Source organism: Neopelma chrysocephalum, unplaced genomic scaffold (assembly GCF_003984885.1).
Source record: "Neopelma chrysocephalum unplaced genomic scaffold, ASM398488v2 Primary Assembly neopelma1_26, whole genome shotgun sequence".
Lineage (NCBI taxonomy): Eukaryota > Metazoa > Chordata > Aves > Passeriformes > Pipridae > Neopelma > Neopelma chrysocephalum.
In genome coordinates this window covers 4,606,453-4,626,708 of record NW_020897695.1, presented here as the reverse complement: position 1 = coordinate 4,626,708, position 20,256 = coordinate 4,606,453, and the positions used below count along the sequence as shown (strand labels likewise).

At 35.5% G+C, this 20,256-nt stretch overlaps 1 protein-coding gene across 2 annotated transcripts in view; it reads right to left on the bottom strand.

The window, feature by feature from the left end:
• Positions 1–20,256, bottom strand: part of KCNH8 (potassium voltage-gated channel subfamily H member 8) — a 179,983-nt gene that overhangs the window by 29,738 nt on the left and 129,989 nt on the right. For both annotated transcript variants that reach the window (XM_027675368.1, XM_027675369.1), the window contains exons 8-11: positions 18,690–18,887; positions 13,757–13,956; positions 11,816–12,065; positions 7,145–7,359 (exon numbers count right to left, since the gene is read on the bottom strand). In XM_027675368.1, the coding sequence (XP_027531169.1) occupies positions 7,145–7,359; positions 11,816–12,065; positions 13,757–13,956; positions 18,690–18,887 (863 nt within the window). The remainder of the gene's footprint in view (positions 1–7,144; positions 7,360–11,815; positions 12,066–13,756; positions 13,957–18,689; positions 18,888–20,256) is intronic.

Below are 20,256 nucleotides of genomic sequence, written 5' to 3'. Positions count from 1 at the left end.
ATTTCTCAGCGGTGTACCATATTGAAGGGTATATTAGAAACATGATAGTGAGATGATTATCTTGTGGGTTACTGGGTGAAGTGATGGCTCAGAGGCACCACACATCATGCTCAGCAATGACTGCTATTAAACAAGCTTTATGACCTACCAGACTACAAAAAGGAGTCAAACCTGGCTCGCACTGTAGCTCCAGGTCAGCCCTGCTCCCATACTAAGTGAAGGAGGTAATTGCCAGGCTGAAGGAGTGGAGGAAGGATGACTGTAACACTGCACAGGGAGGAGGCAGATTCTGTTGTCTGAAACCAGCATCCACCTTACATAGCCAAAGATCCACCAAAAGATGCTTGCTGTCATGAATACGGATAGGAGACCTGTGAAATATCTTGCAGAGAGCTAGAGGACAAAGTTTATTCCCAAACTACTTCACATCCATGTAAAATCAGAAATCAAGTGTAAAACAGGTGAATTAACTGCTCTGTGGTGTTTAGTGTTTTTTGTTTGTTTTCTTTTTTTTTTCAGTGCTTACATCCATCGACAGCTGCATAACTTGTTCCACAGGAATATAGAAGTTGTGGAAGTTGTGTAAGTTTTGTAAGTGTTGTAAGTGTTTGTTTGTGAGTCTTGCCTTGTTCAGCAATAGGATAATTTATTTTGGGAAGAGGGAGAGGGAGAGAGAGAGGGAAGAAGGAAAAAATATTCCCAATGCCCCTGAAGCATAAAGGAAAAATCTGAGTAGCTTGTCCAATGTGAAAGCCCTGAGCTGTATTCCACAGCAGCACTAATTGGAGAATAGTCCATGCACAGAGGCAGGTAAGAGACTTACTCCACTGAACATGTCAGGAGTCATGTTTCAAAGTTAATTATATGTTCAGAGTTTTAAGACTAATTTAGTTTCTGACAGTACGAGGAGCACCTTCATTCCTATACTATAATCACTGAGAAGTTGAGAAGTTTGCAGACTCCTTCTCATATCCAGTGATACAACGGAGAAATGAAAATATGATGTCTGTCAGGCAGAAAGCAGTGGATGCTCAGCCATCAGTCACTTAGGGCTTCCAAGAGAACAATTAGAACAACGGGAACCATGTGCATATGGATTAAAAAGAAACATCATAAACAGTTGGTTCACAGTTTTATAATTATTTCAGTTTTTTCTGTTTTGGTTTTGCTTTTGCTTTTATTTCCCCAGAATAATCATACAGATAGAGTACTAGACTTCCGTTGCTTTAGGTGATTTCTTCACTTCTATATTCTACCTTTTGTAATAATTCTTGTATAGAAGCACAAAAATTGCCATTTATTGGTCACTTATTTTGCAGAATTTATACCTATTGTGCCATGGACAATAAACACCAGTGAGTTACACCTGCAATAATAGTACACAATCATCTGCCAGGCAAGCTATTGACAAAGATGGGCACTTAACTGCATGTAAGCTTATTTAGAAAGGACAAGTTTTCCTCAAAGTTATCAAACCCCACTCTAAATGTTAAAGACTTTTTAACTTTTTTAAGGGAAAAAACTTCTTCCTACACTGCTGCTGGATAATCTAACAAAACCAGCTCCTCTATTAAAAAGGTGGTTGGAATTATTTGGGGAATGTTCTATGGAAATTATTTATTATGAAAAATATTTTACAACCTGTGTTTGTCCTGCAGTGTACAGAATGAGCTATAATCTAGGTTCGGGTAGAGGAATTGTGACTGAGTATAGCAGTGTTGTAAGAGCTGGTTTGGAAATTCATTTTTTCCAGTGCATAGGTTTTATTATAAACACATAGGTAATAACCAAGAAATATAAGGGGTTTTTTTTGCTTTGAAAGTTAAACAAATCACTAAGTAATTATGTGACTGAAGTTTCTATCAGGTTTTCTTATCTTGCAACACTTGCCAAGAATAAAAGCAACTATAACAAAACCCTAACTTATTTTTTTCCATAATATCTGTAGAATAACAAATAGGATAACTTATTTTCTTCTTTAAAGTGAAATACTATTTTTTATGTAGATAGTAGATGTATTTAAAAAATCATGTCACGCTATTTTCGTTGCTGATTCATAATAGATAAATATGTAATAGAAAGAAATCCTTCTGAGTTATTAGTATATTGGAAAGTAGCATTCATAAATTCAGGCAAACTGCACTAGAATATCTAGAAAAAGCATGACTAAAGAGGCAAGAATGAATGTATGTCAAATATGTAATCTAGTAGCTGAAAAACAGACAGTGGATAGGCAGAAATTAATCTGAATTTTGTGCTTGCATTCAAATATTTTTTGCTATCCATTTTCTGACTACAAGAGCAATGCTGCCAGTTAGCCCAAAGAAAGATAAGAGTCTAGAAATAAACCAATTAAAATAAAATAAGGTGGAATTACATATAGGATTTTAAAATACTTGCTTAATGCTTAGCTGGAATGAATCAGAAAGCTCAGAGCTGTTTTCACCTTTATAAGCAATTGATCTGGCCAGTTGTCAGCTTTCCCAATAGAAAATGAGGAGCACCTCTTGTAATTTCTTAGGTATTGCTAATAACAACCTGAGCTTTACTATATTAAAAACTCCTCACATCTCATTCATTAAAATTTAATAAATTCTGAACACCAGTCTTTCCAAAGGACAAGAATTAATCCCCATTTTGTCATACAATGCCTTTCAGAGGGAAGGGGGAATTCTTTGCTTTTATTGCTTCTTGGTTGATTGCCTTTTAAAATGTATTTGTCTATTTATTTATTTTATTATCAAGGAGCCTGGCTAAGCTGCAGTGACTCCATGTTCTCAACTGGAGGAAGAATCTACCACTTTTTTCTGAAGTCTTTGTCATTATGTTTCATTTACACTGCGATGCACTGGTGGAAGCAGTCCTTCCCCGTGCTTCAGAGACTGAGTATTTTCATTTTAAAGAGAGTAGCTTCTCCTTCTTTGGAGGGAGGGCGAAGGGAAGCTTTTATAAGAGGCAGAACACTATTTTAAGGCCACGAAAGGAAAAGCAGTTTCCTATTAGTTACGAGTCCTGTCTCCAAGCACAGATTTTTGACTCTTCAGGGATATAATCACTTCTTTTTGAAAATGACACACATTGATAGAGCTTTAGTGAGACACAGATTGTGCCTGCATGTGTCTTGTCTTCCTTTGGGACTTCATTACAGCTTGAGAGATTGCTTAGATGCCAAGGAGGCTTCTTGTTCTTTTTATCAGTGTGGATGTAACCAGTCTTTTTTTTTGTTGTTTGTTTTATTTTTGTTTTGTTTGTTCATTTTTGTTGGTTTTGTTTGTTTGTTTTTATCTAAATAATGTTGTCTGCACTGTAGATGCTTCTTCATGGACAGAAGAAATAATCAGAAACTGTTACCAAGTCCACAAAGATATTGTGCAAACATTTACTTATTCTGAGTTCTTCATAGGATAATTCAGAGTTATGAACAGCTGCTACTACTCTCTAAATTTTTAAAATAACACATTTTCCAAGGCTGGTGGATAACAAAATAATTTCCAGTTTCTTTCATATATACGTATAATATGTTTTAAGAACTTTCTTATGAGGGTTTAGCTTTATCAAATCAGATATCAAACTCTCTCACTACCTGCCAGATTTGCTATCTGTGATATATAGTGCAAAATTATATAGATGGGGTGAGGTATGTGACAAAATCTGCGTGACTTAGCAAACTATTTCCTTACTATGACATCATAGTCACAGACTTAGGAAAATTGGTTGAAATGGCTGAATTGTTTTTATGTCACAACTCCAGCTACCAAACAAATTAGCTTTTTCTAACCGTCCTCAAATAATTGAATACATCTACAAAAACAGTTACAGGTCTATTGATCAAAAGGCAGCAAAGAGAAGAAAGGTCAGAATATATACAATGAACATAAAAATTCTTTTCCCATTCATATCTTGCTGTGATGAGAATATATAAAGAATGGCATAATAGTACTGCCAATATGACTGGATACACTGCAGACCGCATACACATTAATGGTTATAATCATAAATCACTTAGCAATTGCTGGCTATCATGAGTTATCATGAGGAACCACTGAAACTTCATCTCCCTGATTTTGTGTCTTTGTTTCTCTATCTGTTGTTACTCATTAGAGGCTGAAATATTTGCCAGTTTCCTACTTAAAATCTGAGCTTTTCTTCCAAGATTAGTTAAACAAAATTGTCAATATTTCTATAACCAGGTAGCTACAGTTTCTACTTGTAACTGGGAAATCTGGTTGCATCTCCTTCTTATTTTATTGAAAAGTGACACAGCTATGAAAGTCCTCAAGCTTTTCTGCTCTTACACCTTACTTGGATTTTAATGCAGATGGAGCACATCATTATATACACTCTCAGACTTGCAAATGAACCAAGAAAACAAATTTAAAATGTTTTCCTAGAGGTTTCTGTGTGGGTAGGGAAGCTATGTGATCTAGTGCCAAATATCCAATTTTGACACTTCAGGATCTGGAAACTACATATGACTTCTGTCCCTACTTTTAATTCAGTTCAATTCAATTTTGTGTGCAATGAACAGTTCAAAGAGCAGAAGGAAGGAGGGAAGGAGATAATGAATCACCAGGACTGCATTCTCCAGCCTCAGCTTTTTAATGCTGGCTTAAAGTGTTAAGAACTTTACAATCAAAGGTAGTTTTGGTGGACTGTGACTGAAAATGCAATAACATTTTAGGTCAGGACTGAAAGGCACTTCACAAATCATAGTGGGGAAATTCATGCTATTTCACCCTGCAACTCACCTGACCCTAAGTACTGTTACTGATCCATTTTCAGAAGCATTAAATTCACATTTGGTTGCAAATTTACAGTAATTTAAAACATCCAAGAACAAGAAAGTGAGAAACAGACTTATTGAAAGGAATCAACAATTCTGTTTACCTACAGAAATGTTCTCCAAACCCAAAATTCCATAAAGCTGCAGAAGTCACAAATACTCCGAAAAGTAAAATCTCCCTGTATTAGGGAGAGGGAATCAAGATTACAGTGTCATAGCTGCCAAACTCTCCCATAGCACCATTCCCAAGAAGTAGTGTTGTATTTTTAAAACAAACAAACAAACAAACAAAAACAAAAGAAAAAGAAAGAAGTCATTGTAACATACCCATAAGCTGTACATCTAAAAACCTTCTTCTTAATTTTCCCTGAGAGTAAACCATCAGGCAACTCAAATTATTTCTGTTTGCAAATTATATTAATGGAGACAGGTATTTTCCATGTGAACCAGAGTGAGTGGTTGACCAGGCACACTTACTACTGACATAGATATCTTCCCTCATTTGTTGAGCCCTCTTTTTGTGGTGGAACAATTTTTGGCCACTTTATTCCTGCTCATTACCCTTATTGATAAGCAAAATGCTTGGATAAGAAATCAGATGCGCAAGACTGAGGTATGTTCTGCTGCAAAGAAATACCAGTGGAGGGCACAGTTAACTGGAAGACATAGGAGAAAGTGACACTGGCAATTTGTCTTGGGTTGTCTATATCTGCCCGTGACACTGGATGCTACTCATTGTAAGGATGTTTTTTTCCCTCTGATTTTAAGATAACAAATTATACCATCAAGATACGGTGTATATTCACAAATGCCCTAAATATTTTCTTCTTTGAAGCAGAAAATTTACTTGGCTATGTCCTGCACTGATTTAAATCCCATTCTCCTCAGAGAGTGTGAAGAGGTTCTTTTCCTGTCTGTGCACTCAACTTCAAGCTGCTGTCAGCTTGCTCTCAGTGGAGAGTCTGTACATCACCCAACTGACTCTAATTGGGAAGAGTGGTCCCTGAATTTATAAAAGCTGAATGCAGTTGAGATAGTGATCCCAAGACTTGCCATCATACAGAAAAGCGCAAAGGAATACATTGTGTGGATCCACCAAGTTCCTTGGCAAAACTGTAGAGGGGAATGCAAACAGCTTCAAACTCTATCTTTACATGGAGTTATACTCCTTTTCAGATTAAGCATTCCTCCCCAAGGGAAATATGTTGGTTATACAAACTAATCACCAAGCTCTCAGAACAGATGTGTACTTTCAGCTGCTGCCTTCAGCAGCAGGAAGTTTGGAGACATTTCAAGAGACAAACAAATGAAATGTCCTGACTATTTTCCTCTTCAGAAGTTTGCATTTATATATGGGCTTCTTTTGGCTACAGTGGTTTAACAGAGTGTTGCTGTGGAAACGCTGGCACCAGAGGACACCTAGTAAGAAGCTTATGTAGAAAAATCAGCCCATATATCAAATTCATTGGGGGTTTGAACTGAAAAGGACTTTGGTGCACTCTTCCTTGGCATTACCTTCATCCCCTATCTGGATAGTAGCCTAGTGTCCTTTCATATTCTTTCAATGTAACTTCTCTCTGTGTGTAAAGAGAAGCAGAATACAAAGACAAATAGCTGAACTGTTAAACACCAGCCTGAAAGTTTAGCTATAACTTTGTGCGTTCATATGGTAAAGTCAGAAAAAGAGAGGTCATCAAAGCTTTTCACTATTAAAATCTGAATATATACATATTTTCTATATAAAATCAGTGAAAGTACTTTAGTAAGTCTGTACTGAAGCCTTCCAGGAGTACTTTATCTGGAATTTCTTGTTGGATTTTTTTGTTTGGTTGTTTTTTTTTGTTTGTGTTTTTTTTTTTTCCTGAATTTAAGTACTCATTTACATGGAAAAACACATCTTCATTGCAGTGTATGAGAAATAACTGTTTCTCATTTTGAGTGTGTGTGATGACATCCTTAACTACCAAGTGTTAATCGATGTATAAAATGAATGTTCATTAGGCTGGCACATGAGCTTCTAGAAAAGGTATAGTGAAATACCTTTATTTAGACACATGATTTATATGAGTTGTTTTAAACATAAGCAAAAAAATGAAAAAAATATTAAAGGATAGTATTCTTTCACGGATGAGGTTTTCTATGGAAAAATGAGAAGCAGAGAACTTGTTCAATGTTTATGATCTGACCCATTGATAAACAACTCGTAGGTAATGTCTGAATTATCAAACAAACGGAATGAGCAGCCCTTTTAACAAAATCTGTACATTATGTCTTTACTGTGTCAAAATTATAAGAAATTAGTAAAGTATGAGAAACATCTTAAAGGTAGCAATAACTGCAGAGACCTTTAAAGATACTTACATCACTTTCATGGCCTTCTCTTAGATTATATGTGAGATCATGCTGTATGTCTTCAACAAACTTGTGAGCATACTCTGGGTAAAGGTCGAGCACTTCAAAGAGACCTTTGAGGATAATACATTGGAGGTCACAGTATGTTAGAGCTTTAACGTCCGCATTTGTTTTAATAACTTGATCCCTAATGGAGAGGTTTGCTCCAATTAAATCTCCTTTACCTAAAAGAGAATACAAAAATAATTATCTTCAAAGCATAAATTCTTTACTTCTTTTTTGAATCATAAATATGTTTAATATATCCTGAAATTCCATTGTTACTACTGCATTCTTTAATTAGTAACATTCTAAAGGATCTTAGACTAATATCCTTCTTTTTATTGTTTTGGGGGTTTTTTTGCAGCTGCAACCTTATATGCAATTAATTTGAGGTACAAACTAATTTCCAGAAAGGTAACTAGCTGATTTAAGGGGGCAATAAAGTAGATATGTGTAAAATGCAGATTTACACTAGTAACAAATAGCAAGTGCAATTTTGTTTTTCAAAATAGCTGTCATAGGGGTTTTGTGTGTATGTGTGTGTGTGTTAAAACAGGCAGCTGTTAAGATAGCATTTTAACAATTACACAAGTAAGTGTAGATCACCATTCAAATTACCCTTCTACTTAGAATTTGGATTGCACAACATTCAAAATCTATGATAACTATGGCTGCACAGCTGTACTTCATGATGTATAGAAGCCATTGTATTTCCATTTATGGGCAAGACTGCCTTAGAATACTCGATGTATTAAAACCTACAAGTCACCATATACTGAAGATCACAAAAATTTTATAAGGAAAAGCTTCCATAGACATTTGATCTGAGGTATAAATTCCAAAGTTCAGTCCTTGAACCAGAAGTCCTCCACAAAAGTTGACACAGATGGTCTTTGTTAAACACCTGGAGAGTGTGATGGAGTGCATTCTTAGCAAGTTATAGGCAATACCAAATTTGGGGGAGTGGTCGATATGGTGAAGGACAAAGCTGCTATTGAGGGGGACCTCAAAAAAAGACAAAATGGCTGATAGGAACATCAAGAAGTTTAACAAAACCAAATGCCAAGTCCTACACCTGGGATGAAAAACCTCCCTGCAGCAGTATGAACTGGGGACTGATCAGCTGGACAGCAGCTCTGCAGAAAAAGACCGGGAGGTCCTTGTGGATAAGTTGAACATGAGCCAAAAAATATGTCCTTGCAACAAAGTCCAAGAACCTCCTGTGCAGCATTAGCAAGTATACAGCCATCAAGTCCCAGGAAGTAACTGCTTCCCTCTGTATATCACTTGACGACCACATCTGGAGCACTGTGTCCAGTTTTGGGCTTCCCAGTACAAGATGGAATATTGACATGTTAGAGTAAGTCCAGAAGATCATCTACAAAGATGATCAGAGACTAAAGAGCACAATGTACAAGGATAGACTCAAAAAACTGGGTATAGTTCCACCTTACAAAGAGAAGGCAAAGGAAGGATATTACCTTCAATAGCCTAACAGAAAAGTGTACAGAAAACAGAGCTAAACTTCTCTTCAGGGTGCACAGGGTACTGAGAGATACTGGGCATAGGTTGTAACAAATGAAATTCTCATTATAAATCAGGAAATTAAATCATGATGCGGCTGGTCAAATAGTGGAACAGGCTGCTTAGAGACGCTGTGGAATTGCTAGCAGCCTTGGAGATGTTCAAAACTTGCCTGCACATGGCCCTGAGAAAGCTGAGCTAAATCAGCCATTTTAAGCAGGTTTAGGTTGGGTACCTTCCAAAGGTCCCTGGCAATCTTACATTATTCTGTGATTAATAAGTTAAGACAGTCAAATATGAAAATCCACCCAGCAGTGATTCCAACTGCATATTACACAGGAAATGGTGATCTTGAAGGGTAAGTTAAACTAAACAGTCAACTATCCCTGAAGCTTGTTAAATAGGATAGTTTTATACTTTAAAATATCACTTTTTTAGTACTTTAAAATACCATGTTTTCTATTTACAGAGAGCTTGAACAACTTTCTCAAAAGATCTTATCATAAACCCAGGATTTTCTTTTATGCTAGGAATATACATACATTATTGCTACTTTGGGGTCTCTTAAAAATCTCAATTAGTATAAATAAGAACTGGTATGAGCTTAGACCAGTCTGAGTAAGGGAAACTTGATAGGTAACAATAACATTTATAATTGCTCATCACACGATGTATTGCTGACATAACAAAATATAGTGTAAAGTTAAGCAGTCATACATATTTTCACTTTACTGTAAATATCAACAGTTCCTTAGATTTCCTTGTTTATATTAAGCAGAGGGCTTGTGATGTTAATCTATTGCTGGCTGTTAATGTGGACAAGTGAAAAAGTATTTCAAATATACTAAAACCATCCTAATTAGAAACTTTTTAGACACACAAACAGTATTAGTATCAATAATGCATAAATATTTTGGAAAAATATTAGATTTTTATCTGATTGTAGTTATAGTGTTTGATGAAATAACGTCAGCCTGAAAGACACTGCAATTGATTTGGTAATGCTAATGTATGTTTCCTTTTCAAATGACAATCGTGTAGCAGTCTGTAGGTAGTAACCAAAAGCTTCATGTAGAATTAATGAAGTGGTAAAATTACTGTACCTTGAATGTCAACATTTGTTACATAACAATCATTTCAGTTATTCTTAGTATCTTTTTTTTATTTTTTTTAAATCAGAAAACAAACATATATGAATATTTCTACAGACATATCTGTTTGTTAATATAGCTGGGACATGCAGTCAAAGTTATATGTCCTCATTATGGATATTTTTAAAATAACTTATGGCTAATATTTTTTACAAATCGAAGATATATGCTCAAACAGTACATAAGTCGCATTAAAACATATTTTGCTATAAAATATATCCTAACCATCATAATTACATGTAAAGTAATAGCCTCAAGAGGAACCAAACATATATTTAATGAGAGCATTTCATTGAATTGTTGCGGCACTGCTTGTTAGTGAGAATGGTTCAGTAAACAAAAACTAATCCACTAGAATTAGAATCAGGACAGAATTATTAAATATTCTGGGAACTGCAAGTAACCCAGCAGCATCAGAGAAAAAAACTGCTCTCTTGGATTTAGACAGCGTGATTTCTCATAGGGACCTACATTTTTGATGCATTCACCTTCTGCTGGTGTTAATTAGGTTTAAATGATGAAGCTCCCATTCACTGTAATGAAACATTATTTCACTGTGTTATGTTTACGTATTTTCATTATGATTTCATTAACTTCTCTCAGAAATCCACTAATCTCTTTCTTATTGTTTTGATTGTCACCATTACACAACAATGTTTTCATTAACATTTTCAGAAGTGCCTGAAGATGGAATCATTAATGAAATTATAGTTCCAGTGGAGGTAGCTCTTGATGTTTTGCTGGTTTTAAGCTTAAGTTTTTTATTAAGCCATATTTTATATCTTTGACCTATGTGATCCAATGAAATCAAGAGATTCTAAAACTTACCGATAACAAATTAGTGATGAGTGATATGGACTGTAAATCTAATAGAATTAAAGAGTTCTGAAACAAATGGGACCTGTATCACATTTATGTTCTGAAAAAACACCAATCAAACGCATGCTAGTAAAATTAAGGAAATTAAATTACAGAGGACCAGAAGCTTCCATTATCAACAGCCTAGTCCAATCCCACAATACAGGAAGGAAAGCAAAAAAGGAAATGTTCTTTTTAACTCTGTTTTATAAGAATATTAAAAGTTATGAGAAAGAAGAAAACATTTAAATCTAAAGAGACATTAAAATCATAATAAAATAATTCTCTACTTTTAGAGGAAAATGTTGTATTTTACTTTACCAAAACACATTATAAACCCTAGCTCAGACAAGTCTAATCATCCTTTAGCTGAAGATAAAGAGAATATCTTTAGTAGGCATTAGATTGAGGCAAATCACAGAAATGTACAGATAGAGTTGCTTAAAACTCAATAAGTCAAAACAGTCATTTTGCAGGCAACAGCTAAACAAAATTTATTAGAACTGAACTTCTGGCCTTTCTCTGTTCTAATATACCCAGACGACTGCAGCCAGCAGTTAGCATGAAGAAGTAGCTCTGGGGAGCAGAGCCAACAATTCTTGTTTTTTACCACATGGCTTTACTGCAAGGGGTGTTCACACGCATGTGACAAAGACTGACAGCAGGCTCATATTGCTTTCTTTCATCTGGGAGCATTAGTGGGAGGATTGTCCAGCCACTAATTTTCATGAAACTTTGGGAACTGATAACCAATGTTCTTTGAGTTGTCAATACCATTATCAAATTAAGCTGAAAGTAGCAATTTGTGTCAAAAGCTAGCAAGTACCTCTTTACATGAAAGGAGAGAGAATAAATATAAGAAAATCAGGATACACATGAAATATTGCATAGCTAACAATCCAGCAATTGAAAGCTCCTAAGGAAAAAAATAAGGAAATTTAAACTAAAAAAAAAAAAAAAGGATGTCCATAGAATAGGAATAGTAAAATTAAACCAACTCTTTCTCGTCAGGCTACTAGGACAAACTAAGCCACATGTTAGTAGTGAAGGTCCTCCTACATTAGGGGACCATTCTTCCTCTTTGAATCTATGACTGTGAACATACCGAGAATCGCCAGCACCGTGCTGTCCTTCAGGACTTCCATGGAACCTGAGCACACAAAGTAGATCGCTTGCAGGGCATCTCCCTGCCGGAGGAGGTATTCCCCAGGAGCACAGAAGGACGTTTTGATGTGCAGAGACAGAGACCTGAGGCAACCACGGCTGGCACACTCAAAAAGGGAGAGCTGCAAAATCTCCTTGTTCAAGTGCATGGTGATGTCTGAACGCAGCTCGTCTGGGAAGTCTTTTAAAAGCTGTCAAGAAAAAAAAAGGGTGAAAAGAGAAAAAGTGTAAAATAATTTGTTTCCACTTTTACAGAAGTGACCTGATTTGGTAGTGCTATATGTGTCATACTGATGCAAATACTTCCCTTTCATTTTTCTTATCCCCTTGATGAGACATGTGGTATGCCTTAATGAATCTTTACACTGATAAATTCCAGGAAAAATGTGAATAAATAAATGTTTTTATTAAAAAAAAAAACAAAAAAAAACCAACCCAAAACCAACCAAACAAAAAACCAACAACAAACCCAAAAAACCCCAAACCAACAAAAAAAGCAAACAGAAAAAAAGGTCAACAGACTGTGTGTAGGAATTCCCTCTAATGCACAATTTAAACTTGTCCAAGTTCTTCTCAGAAAGCACAGTAGATTGTTCAAAACAAACATGAACTTAGTTTAGATTTTCTTTAATATGCTTCTATAAAATTCATCAATACACAATGTTGCTTCTTCTATGGTAAAAGCACTGAAAGAGGAATAACTAAAAAAACCTACAAGATGGTTTTGGTTTTTGTTTGTTTGTTTGTTTTGTTTGTTGATTTATTTGTGGGGTTTTGTTGTTCTTTTTTGCATTTTTTTATAATGTAATTGGACACTGAAGGAGGGGTGGGAAAGAAATGGCCACAAAGTGAATGAACAACGCAAGAACCTATGGAAACTAAAAGACCATGAAGTCTTCCTACTTCTCCTTTCAAGCTGCAAGCCCACAAACATAGTTTTGTCTGTAGTTTGAGGGGGTGTGGCATCTAAGCCATGTAATCAGCCAACACTTGACCAAGTGGGCTTAGACAAGGCACTTTGTCCACAGGAGGCAAATAATGAGGAGCTGCAGTTATAGTACAGCAGTACTTTCACTCACTTTCAGTGCAACTAAAGGTACAAAAGGTACAAAAGCTGAAGGTGATCATTAACCACACCTAGGAAAGCTTTGACATCTAAGTGATTTTTGTACCTTTGAATCTTACTAAGCTCCTTCTGTTGCTAGGATGCTGTTGAACATCCCATTCTTTGTGCTGTGCACAAAATAGAAAGAATTTAGCAGGAAAAGAATGTTCTCAAATCCAAATTTTTCTGCTTATTTCCACATTATCTTTAGAGACCACTGAGTTTCATAACACAGATAACAAGAAATCTGAAGGGAGTGCTACATTCAAGTAACACTCCAGCAGAGAGAAGTCGTTATTTCTCCTGGAGTATACTAACACACAACCTTGATAAGCAATTTAAAACAAGCAAAGAAAGACACCACTAGAAATCTGTCTTTTGATTTCACTCTTATGTTACATTCTGCAAAATTTTAAAATATAGGGAAATAAATAGCACAAAAATTAAGGCTAAACCACTTGTTTGCAGTATTGCAAAGAATAAAATGAAGGAGGTGAGGAAAGGGCATCAAAGTTCCCCCTTTAAAGAAGACCTAAAACCTCTAGTTGATATTTTGTTTACAGAAATACAGAACCGCTCACGGTAGCATTTCTGCTGGCATCATCCAAAAAGTTTCTGATTAATGCCTCTTCAGCACTTGAGAATTATGAAGGAATTTGAATTTTAATGTATGATTTGATGTTTTAACACAAAACACATAATCACAAAAGAAATATTACCCCTTTTCTTGACTCTAAGTTCATACCATCCAACACAAAAACTCCCTCATTTGGTTACCTCATTGGAATCAATTCCATTATTGACAGACCACGTGGTTTGGAAATATTCAAGCATCCTTTGCTTTAGCTGCTGTGGCAGGTGATGGACCCGTATAAAGTCCTTCAGGTCCTTGGTTCTTGTGTGATAAAGGGACCATCTGGAGTACATCCTCTGAATTATGGCAGTCACATTGCCAAACACCAAGGCATGCATCAGAGCTAGAGAACACAGAAATTATGTACAAAGTGGAGTAATCTGTTGATAGCTAAAACATAACACAGAAAATCAACAGGATCTTCACAGAAAGCAAATTTCCTGATTGAGAGATATAATAAAGCTTTTGAATATAAGATTCCATGAGTAATATACACTAGGATTAATATGATTATTCATTTCTCTTTTTTGAGACATTAGCAGTTACAGTCATGGAACAGGGTAGAAAAACATCTGATTCTATCTGTCAAGGTACCAAGCAAAAGTCAAATAAAGTTCGTAGTCTAAGAAAAAAGGAAAACATAGTAATAAAATCATAGAATCACAGAATCATAGACTCATAGAACGGCCAGGGTTGGAAGGGACCTTAAAGGTCATCTAGTTCCAATCCCCATGCCGTGGGCAGGGACACCTTTCACTAGACCAGGTTGCCCAAAGCCCCATCCAACTTGGCCGTCAACACCTCAGGCATGGGACATTCACAACTTCTCTGGGCGGCCTTTTCCCGTGCCTCACCACTCTCATAGTAAAGAATGTCTTCCTAATATCTAACTTAAACCTATTCCCTTTCAGTTTAAAACCACTCTCACTTGCCCTATCAATACAAGCCTTCACAAAAAGTCTCTCTCCATCTTTCTTGTAGTATCCCTTCAGGTACTGGAAGGAACATATGCAGGCAGGTATCCTCAGGAAATGAATAATCAGGAAGAAATAATCAGTATGAAAATTAACTCAGTCAGTTAGAAACTACATAGAATGTAGTAGATTTCAGAGCACCCATAGAAAAAAACCCCGATACTACTGGGGACTATGTGTAGTGGAATGAAGTTGCATATAACATTTAGAGATGTATCATATTCTGGGTAATAAGATATTAAAAAAAAAAAGTCAAAAAAACCCTATTGTAAGGAAGAAGTTCAGGTTAAAAGAAACATTCAGACAGACAATCTGATTTTTTATGTTGTTTTAGAGGGTCAAATATAGTAAGAAATCGTTTATCAGAAAGTTCTGACATCCTAGAGTTTGTCTGCAATTAGATACTGGCTTGGGAATAAAAAGACCAGAAACGAAATTGAAGAAATGCTTACAGGCACAGGTCATCTGGGTTTGTCTGTGCAGAAATGTGCTTGCTGATTATGAGTTGGAAAAATCACTGCTAGGTTGTCTGTCATGTGATATTGAGTTGATGTATAGAATATAGATGTGTACAAATTTTTTATTAAAAAAAGTACTAAAGAGCTCGATTATTTCTCTAAAGGAACATCTATCTTTATAGTGCTTTTCGAAAGAAAGCAGACAGGCTCCTTGAAGTGGCAAAGGAATTGGTTTATAAACAAGACAAACAAGCTGTTGACCTTGTATGCCAATTTACAGAATTCCAACGTGAGTAGGAAGGGACAAGGGGAAACGGAGATAAGGATGCACTTTTAAATGTTAGAAACAGATAGAAAATTCTTTAGTTCGAAGTGTTAGAAAATTTTTACAGGCTGAATAAAGCACAAAGGAGCTAGTAACAACATCTATGTCTTTACTGTGGAGGGGGTGCAGAAAAACAGACAAAAAACTGAAGTGTAGATAGGGCAGAAATGGATCAGGTATGAATATCAGAAAGGAAAGTAAGCATAACTGGAAATTTATTTCTAAGAATAATCATCTAGATCAACTAGGTGTTGTTCATGTTGGTACAGTGAATTTCTGTGTCATTAATGTCAGAAGCCTGAGCAACAAAATGTGAGGGCATGGTGTAATGCTAGGTACAGCATATCATAGTAGAAATATGACAGCTGTGGCTGAACAATTAATCCAAACACATTTAAATAGGTTAAGGAAATAGTGTAGCCTCTTTAAGGATGCAATGATCAGGTTAAAAAGGGGGGGAGCAATAAAGCATTAGGTGGTGTATGGATGCATATGTAAGAATCACATGTGATGTAAGTCTATCAGAAGGCTCTAAGGTTGGGAGCTGGACAGTGTAGACATCTCTGTGATGTTATTATAGGCAGAAATATAATCTAAAATTTTATTATTAAGGTAGAATCTGTCATTGCCTATATACATTCGAAGGTAACTGCTACTTATGATGACAAGCTATTCTTGACTGTGACAGGCATTAGATTTCTTTATCAAATAATCACAGGCTCACCCTACCTTCTGTAAGAAATCTATTACTTCATTCTGTAGAATTCTAGGAACTATATTTCATAAAATAAAGTGGCCTTTATTTTAATGGATATTCTAAATTACATTTTTGTTGCTTAGGGAGCAGAGGAACACCTCTGATCCCAAAAAGGACTGAAGCTACCATAGTGGGCCTTCAATCTCTTAAATACAAAGCTGCACATTATTTGCTGAAATAACATGGAGAATACAGGACAAAACATGGTATGATCATCTACTGGAGGACAGATCTGATTAGTATTTTACAGATACTGGGTATCCTAGGAATTCTAGATAAATTTTAATAAGTAAATTTTCTTTCCAACTTAAGAAGAAATACCATATATAGCAAGATGTTTTATCTTCAAAATATTACTTGTTATAAATTTAAATTTCAAATTCATGCAAAATAGAAATTAATACCCGGAGGCCAGTAAAAATCAAAAAGGCATACTATAAGTTATTTTTTTGTTAATGCTTTTTTTCTTTCCTCACCTTTCTTTAAGTTTGTAGTAAATTCACTTCATTCTTTCAATTTGCAGTGACAAACACTAAAGAAGTACAGAAAGACTACTGATTAACTAACTCACCCTATCTATTATGAAATTTCATAACTAATGACTTTATCAAAAACTCTAAAAAACTTACATAAATTTTTCTCAAAATATCACTTTCCACTAGGGAATTTTAAAATTAAATATCAGCGAAAACAGTAGCCTAAAACATGTTTTAAGAAATGGTGTTATGTCCTTCAGATTAGTACTTCATTCCTAACAGTTTTCTGAGGCATGCTCACCAATCTGCACTGTACAATGCTAACTCCTTCAAGTTTCTTTGCCCTACTGATTTTCCTCAACAGTATCTAAAATACAGTTCCTCAAGAAAATACTTGGAGATCAACCTGCTCTGCTCTTTTACCTGGATGTATCTTGTTCACTGGACCCTCACAGATATAAAACTATTCTTTTACCTGCTTGCCTGTGAGTAACTTCGTCTTTCAGTCATCAGTTCCCTCTTACTACGTTCAGTCGACTAGTTCTTCACAATTTATTCAGAGCACAGGCATATTATCGCTATTACTTAATAATACAAGAAATGAAAATAAAATTGCTATAATTAAATAAATGCATAAGATACTTTAAGTTCGACTCTATTAAGTTTATGAAAGCTCTGTCAAATCAAAGAGTATTAAATATTCATCATTACCTTATACAGGGCATCTCTTGATTTCTTGACAGAAATGAAAACTCCTTCCTTCATTCCAATTGATTTTATGTAGTGAAAGCCCCAAAGCAGAGAGACCACAGAGTATTTCAAAACTATAATGTTATCATTTTATGCTACCAGCAAGAGCGATTCATGAGCTCTTGTGGTTTTGTGACATTGTCAAAATCAAAATTATATCATTCTTGGATGATTCATTATATTATTGCCACTCATTTTCATGACTTAGGGAAATGACAATAATTAATTGAACAACTTTTATACCACTTTATGCTGCAAATACAGTTTACAGGTCATTCATCTTGTTCGCTTGCTTTCAAGTGTCAAATTGCCAATTTATTTTTGACCATGAAAATTTATTCTGCAAAGCTGACAACCAGCTGACAACCTGGGCTTTACTGACTAGCCCTGGAGAAATACCTACTAGTATTTCTAGAATAACTAGGCAAGCAGAAAAAAAAGGGAGGCAGGAGGCAGTACTCCAGTGGTAATTTGCTTTTACCCTTCATGCCCTCTGTGACATCTTTGAGCTGTATGATGTACACATTACAAAACAGCACCGCTGATTTTTGGGGGAAAGAGAGATCTGCAGGTACTTTCTCTAGTGGTCGTGGCTTACAAAGGTCTGCAGGTGCTACCAGCTCACTGATTGTACCCAGGTGTCTCAGCAGAAAGAAAGGAACCATGAATGAGCCTATGACTTTCCTCAGCAGTACAACTAGATAATTAACATAAATAAAAATACCGCTAAGAGCTTCAATATGAGAAAAACATTGCACTCTGATTCTAATCTGAATCAAATGATTACCAATGACAATTGAACTGCTTTTTTGTTTATGGTAGAGTCACCTAATGCTCACCAGTCTTCCTGGCTCTGTCCTGCCTCCCCAGCCTTCTCTCTGTTCTGGTTGTTCAGATGTGGATACACACCAGCTCACAGACGCATTGCCCTGTGAGCTGCCCACCTTCCCTCATCGCCGTTCTCAGGACTGCTGTGGGGACCGAACTGGAGCTGACATGCACATAATACCCAGCTGACCAGAAAAGTGCCTGCCACGTGACCAAAATCCGCAACACACGCCTGGGCCATTCTCACTGTCAATAATGTGAGTTTGCATTTTACTGTGTGACACCGTCTTTTGTCACCATAACTGAACTGATATATAAATATATCTTCCTAAGAGAGCTTATATAGTGTAAACCAAACAAAGTTATTTCCTTGCTTTGCTCTTTTAAACTAAACTTGTTAAACTTTCTGCTGTGTTTTTTTATAAAAGAAATTTGGCAAAATCTCAGCTATTTTACCTGTTTCTACCCCCAAAAAACATTTTACATGGCATTTAGCATATGTACCTACCCCCAATCAGCATTGTGCAAATGGAGAAGATCTTTTCAGCATCGGTATTGGCTGAAACATTTCCAAACCCAACACTGGTGAGGCTGCTAAGAGTGAAATACAGGGCAGCTATATAGGCACTTCTGATTGATGGGCCTCCTAGTGTATTATTCTCATAGTAAGGAGACTCGATACGCTTTCCTAGCTCATGAAGCCAACCTGCAAAACAAAACAAAAAAAGAACAACTAAGGAATATTGACACCATGAAAACTACACATTCCGTAAAACAAAATACTTCTAAAAAAATTATTTAAAGGACACTACATTCTTCTCATAATTCCTAGAATAAAAAGAACATTAAACTGTAGGAATTTATACAGCACAATAATATTGTGTCTCTGGAATATTTATTTTTATGCATGATTATGATAAGAACTGTATATCTGTATGGAAATAAAGTGGTTTTGAATTGCATATTACAGGTCTAATTAGATAATTTATAAAATCCATTAAGTTACTGAAAAGAAAAAAAATCATCACCTAATAACATTGCAGCTAGAATGCAACATCATTTGATTCTTTCCATTAGTTAATGCTTGGAAAGCTTTTTGACATTCTAAGGCTAAGTCATTATAATAGTAATAGTAATTACATATTCAGAGCTTTTTCCTTGTTTCTTTTTACGGTAGAGAAGATTCAAAGATCTAAACATAACTTACAAACCAGAATTAATTTTCAAAAGATGCGTCAGTGTTTTCTAGATTGTTCATTAAATCTTTCCTTTCATTTTGCTAAATGAGTCTATGTGTGCTAGAGAAAGTAGAATTAGCTACTGCTTTATAGATATTTGAAAAAACAACAACAAAACAACTCCAAAGCTACAAAGCAGGGAAAAATATGCAGTTGGAAAACACATGACCTGAATGAATTGCATAAACACGATGCTTCACAAAAATCAAGTTGTGGGAAAAAAAGGATAAGAATTGATTTGTTTTAACAGTTTTGCCTGTAGACAGTTAAAGAAAATCTATCTTCAGTGCAAAACTGACACAAACACGTTATTTTAAATAACTGTAACCGATATGAGAATACTAAAATAATGCCTTTTAGGAGAAAATCTCCTTCCTGGGAGTGTTCTAAAAGCCAGTGATTCTTGGCCTGTGTATTTCCATTTTTTTGACTTTTCATACATTTTCAGTGCTATCCAGGAAAGGTGAATGACTCTACTCTTTAACTGATAGATATATGTAAACTGGTATCTCCTTTACAGTTCACTTTATGTTCAAGGTTATCACTCAACCCTTCTGAAACGTCACTGTTCCTAAAGGACTCATTATTGCTAGTAAAGGTAAGGTACAAAAATAAATGACACATATCAAACAGTAGAAGTCCCTATAGTATTTCTACAATATTTCTACTACCAAAATACCAAATATAATATTATCATTTTACAGTTGCTAATAAGCACTTCTGGCCAAGACACCACTATTTGAAATGAGTTCTGTATTCTTGTGCTGGTTTAAAAGTTAACCAGCAAGGGAAAATGAACTCAATTCAAAAGAGAGATTTATAAGTCAGAATAACAAT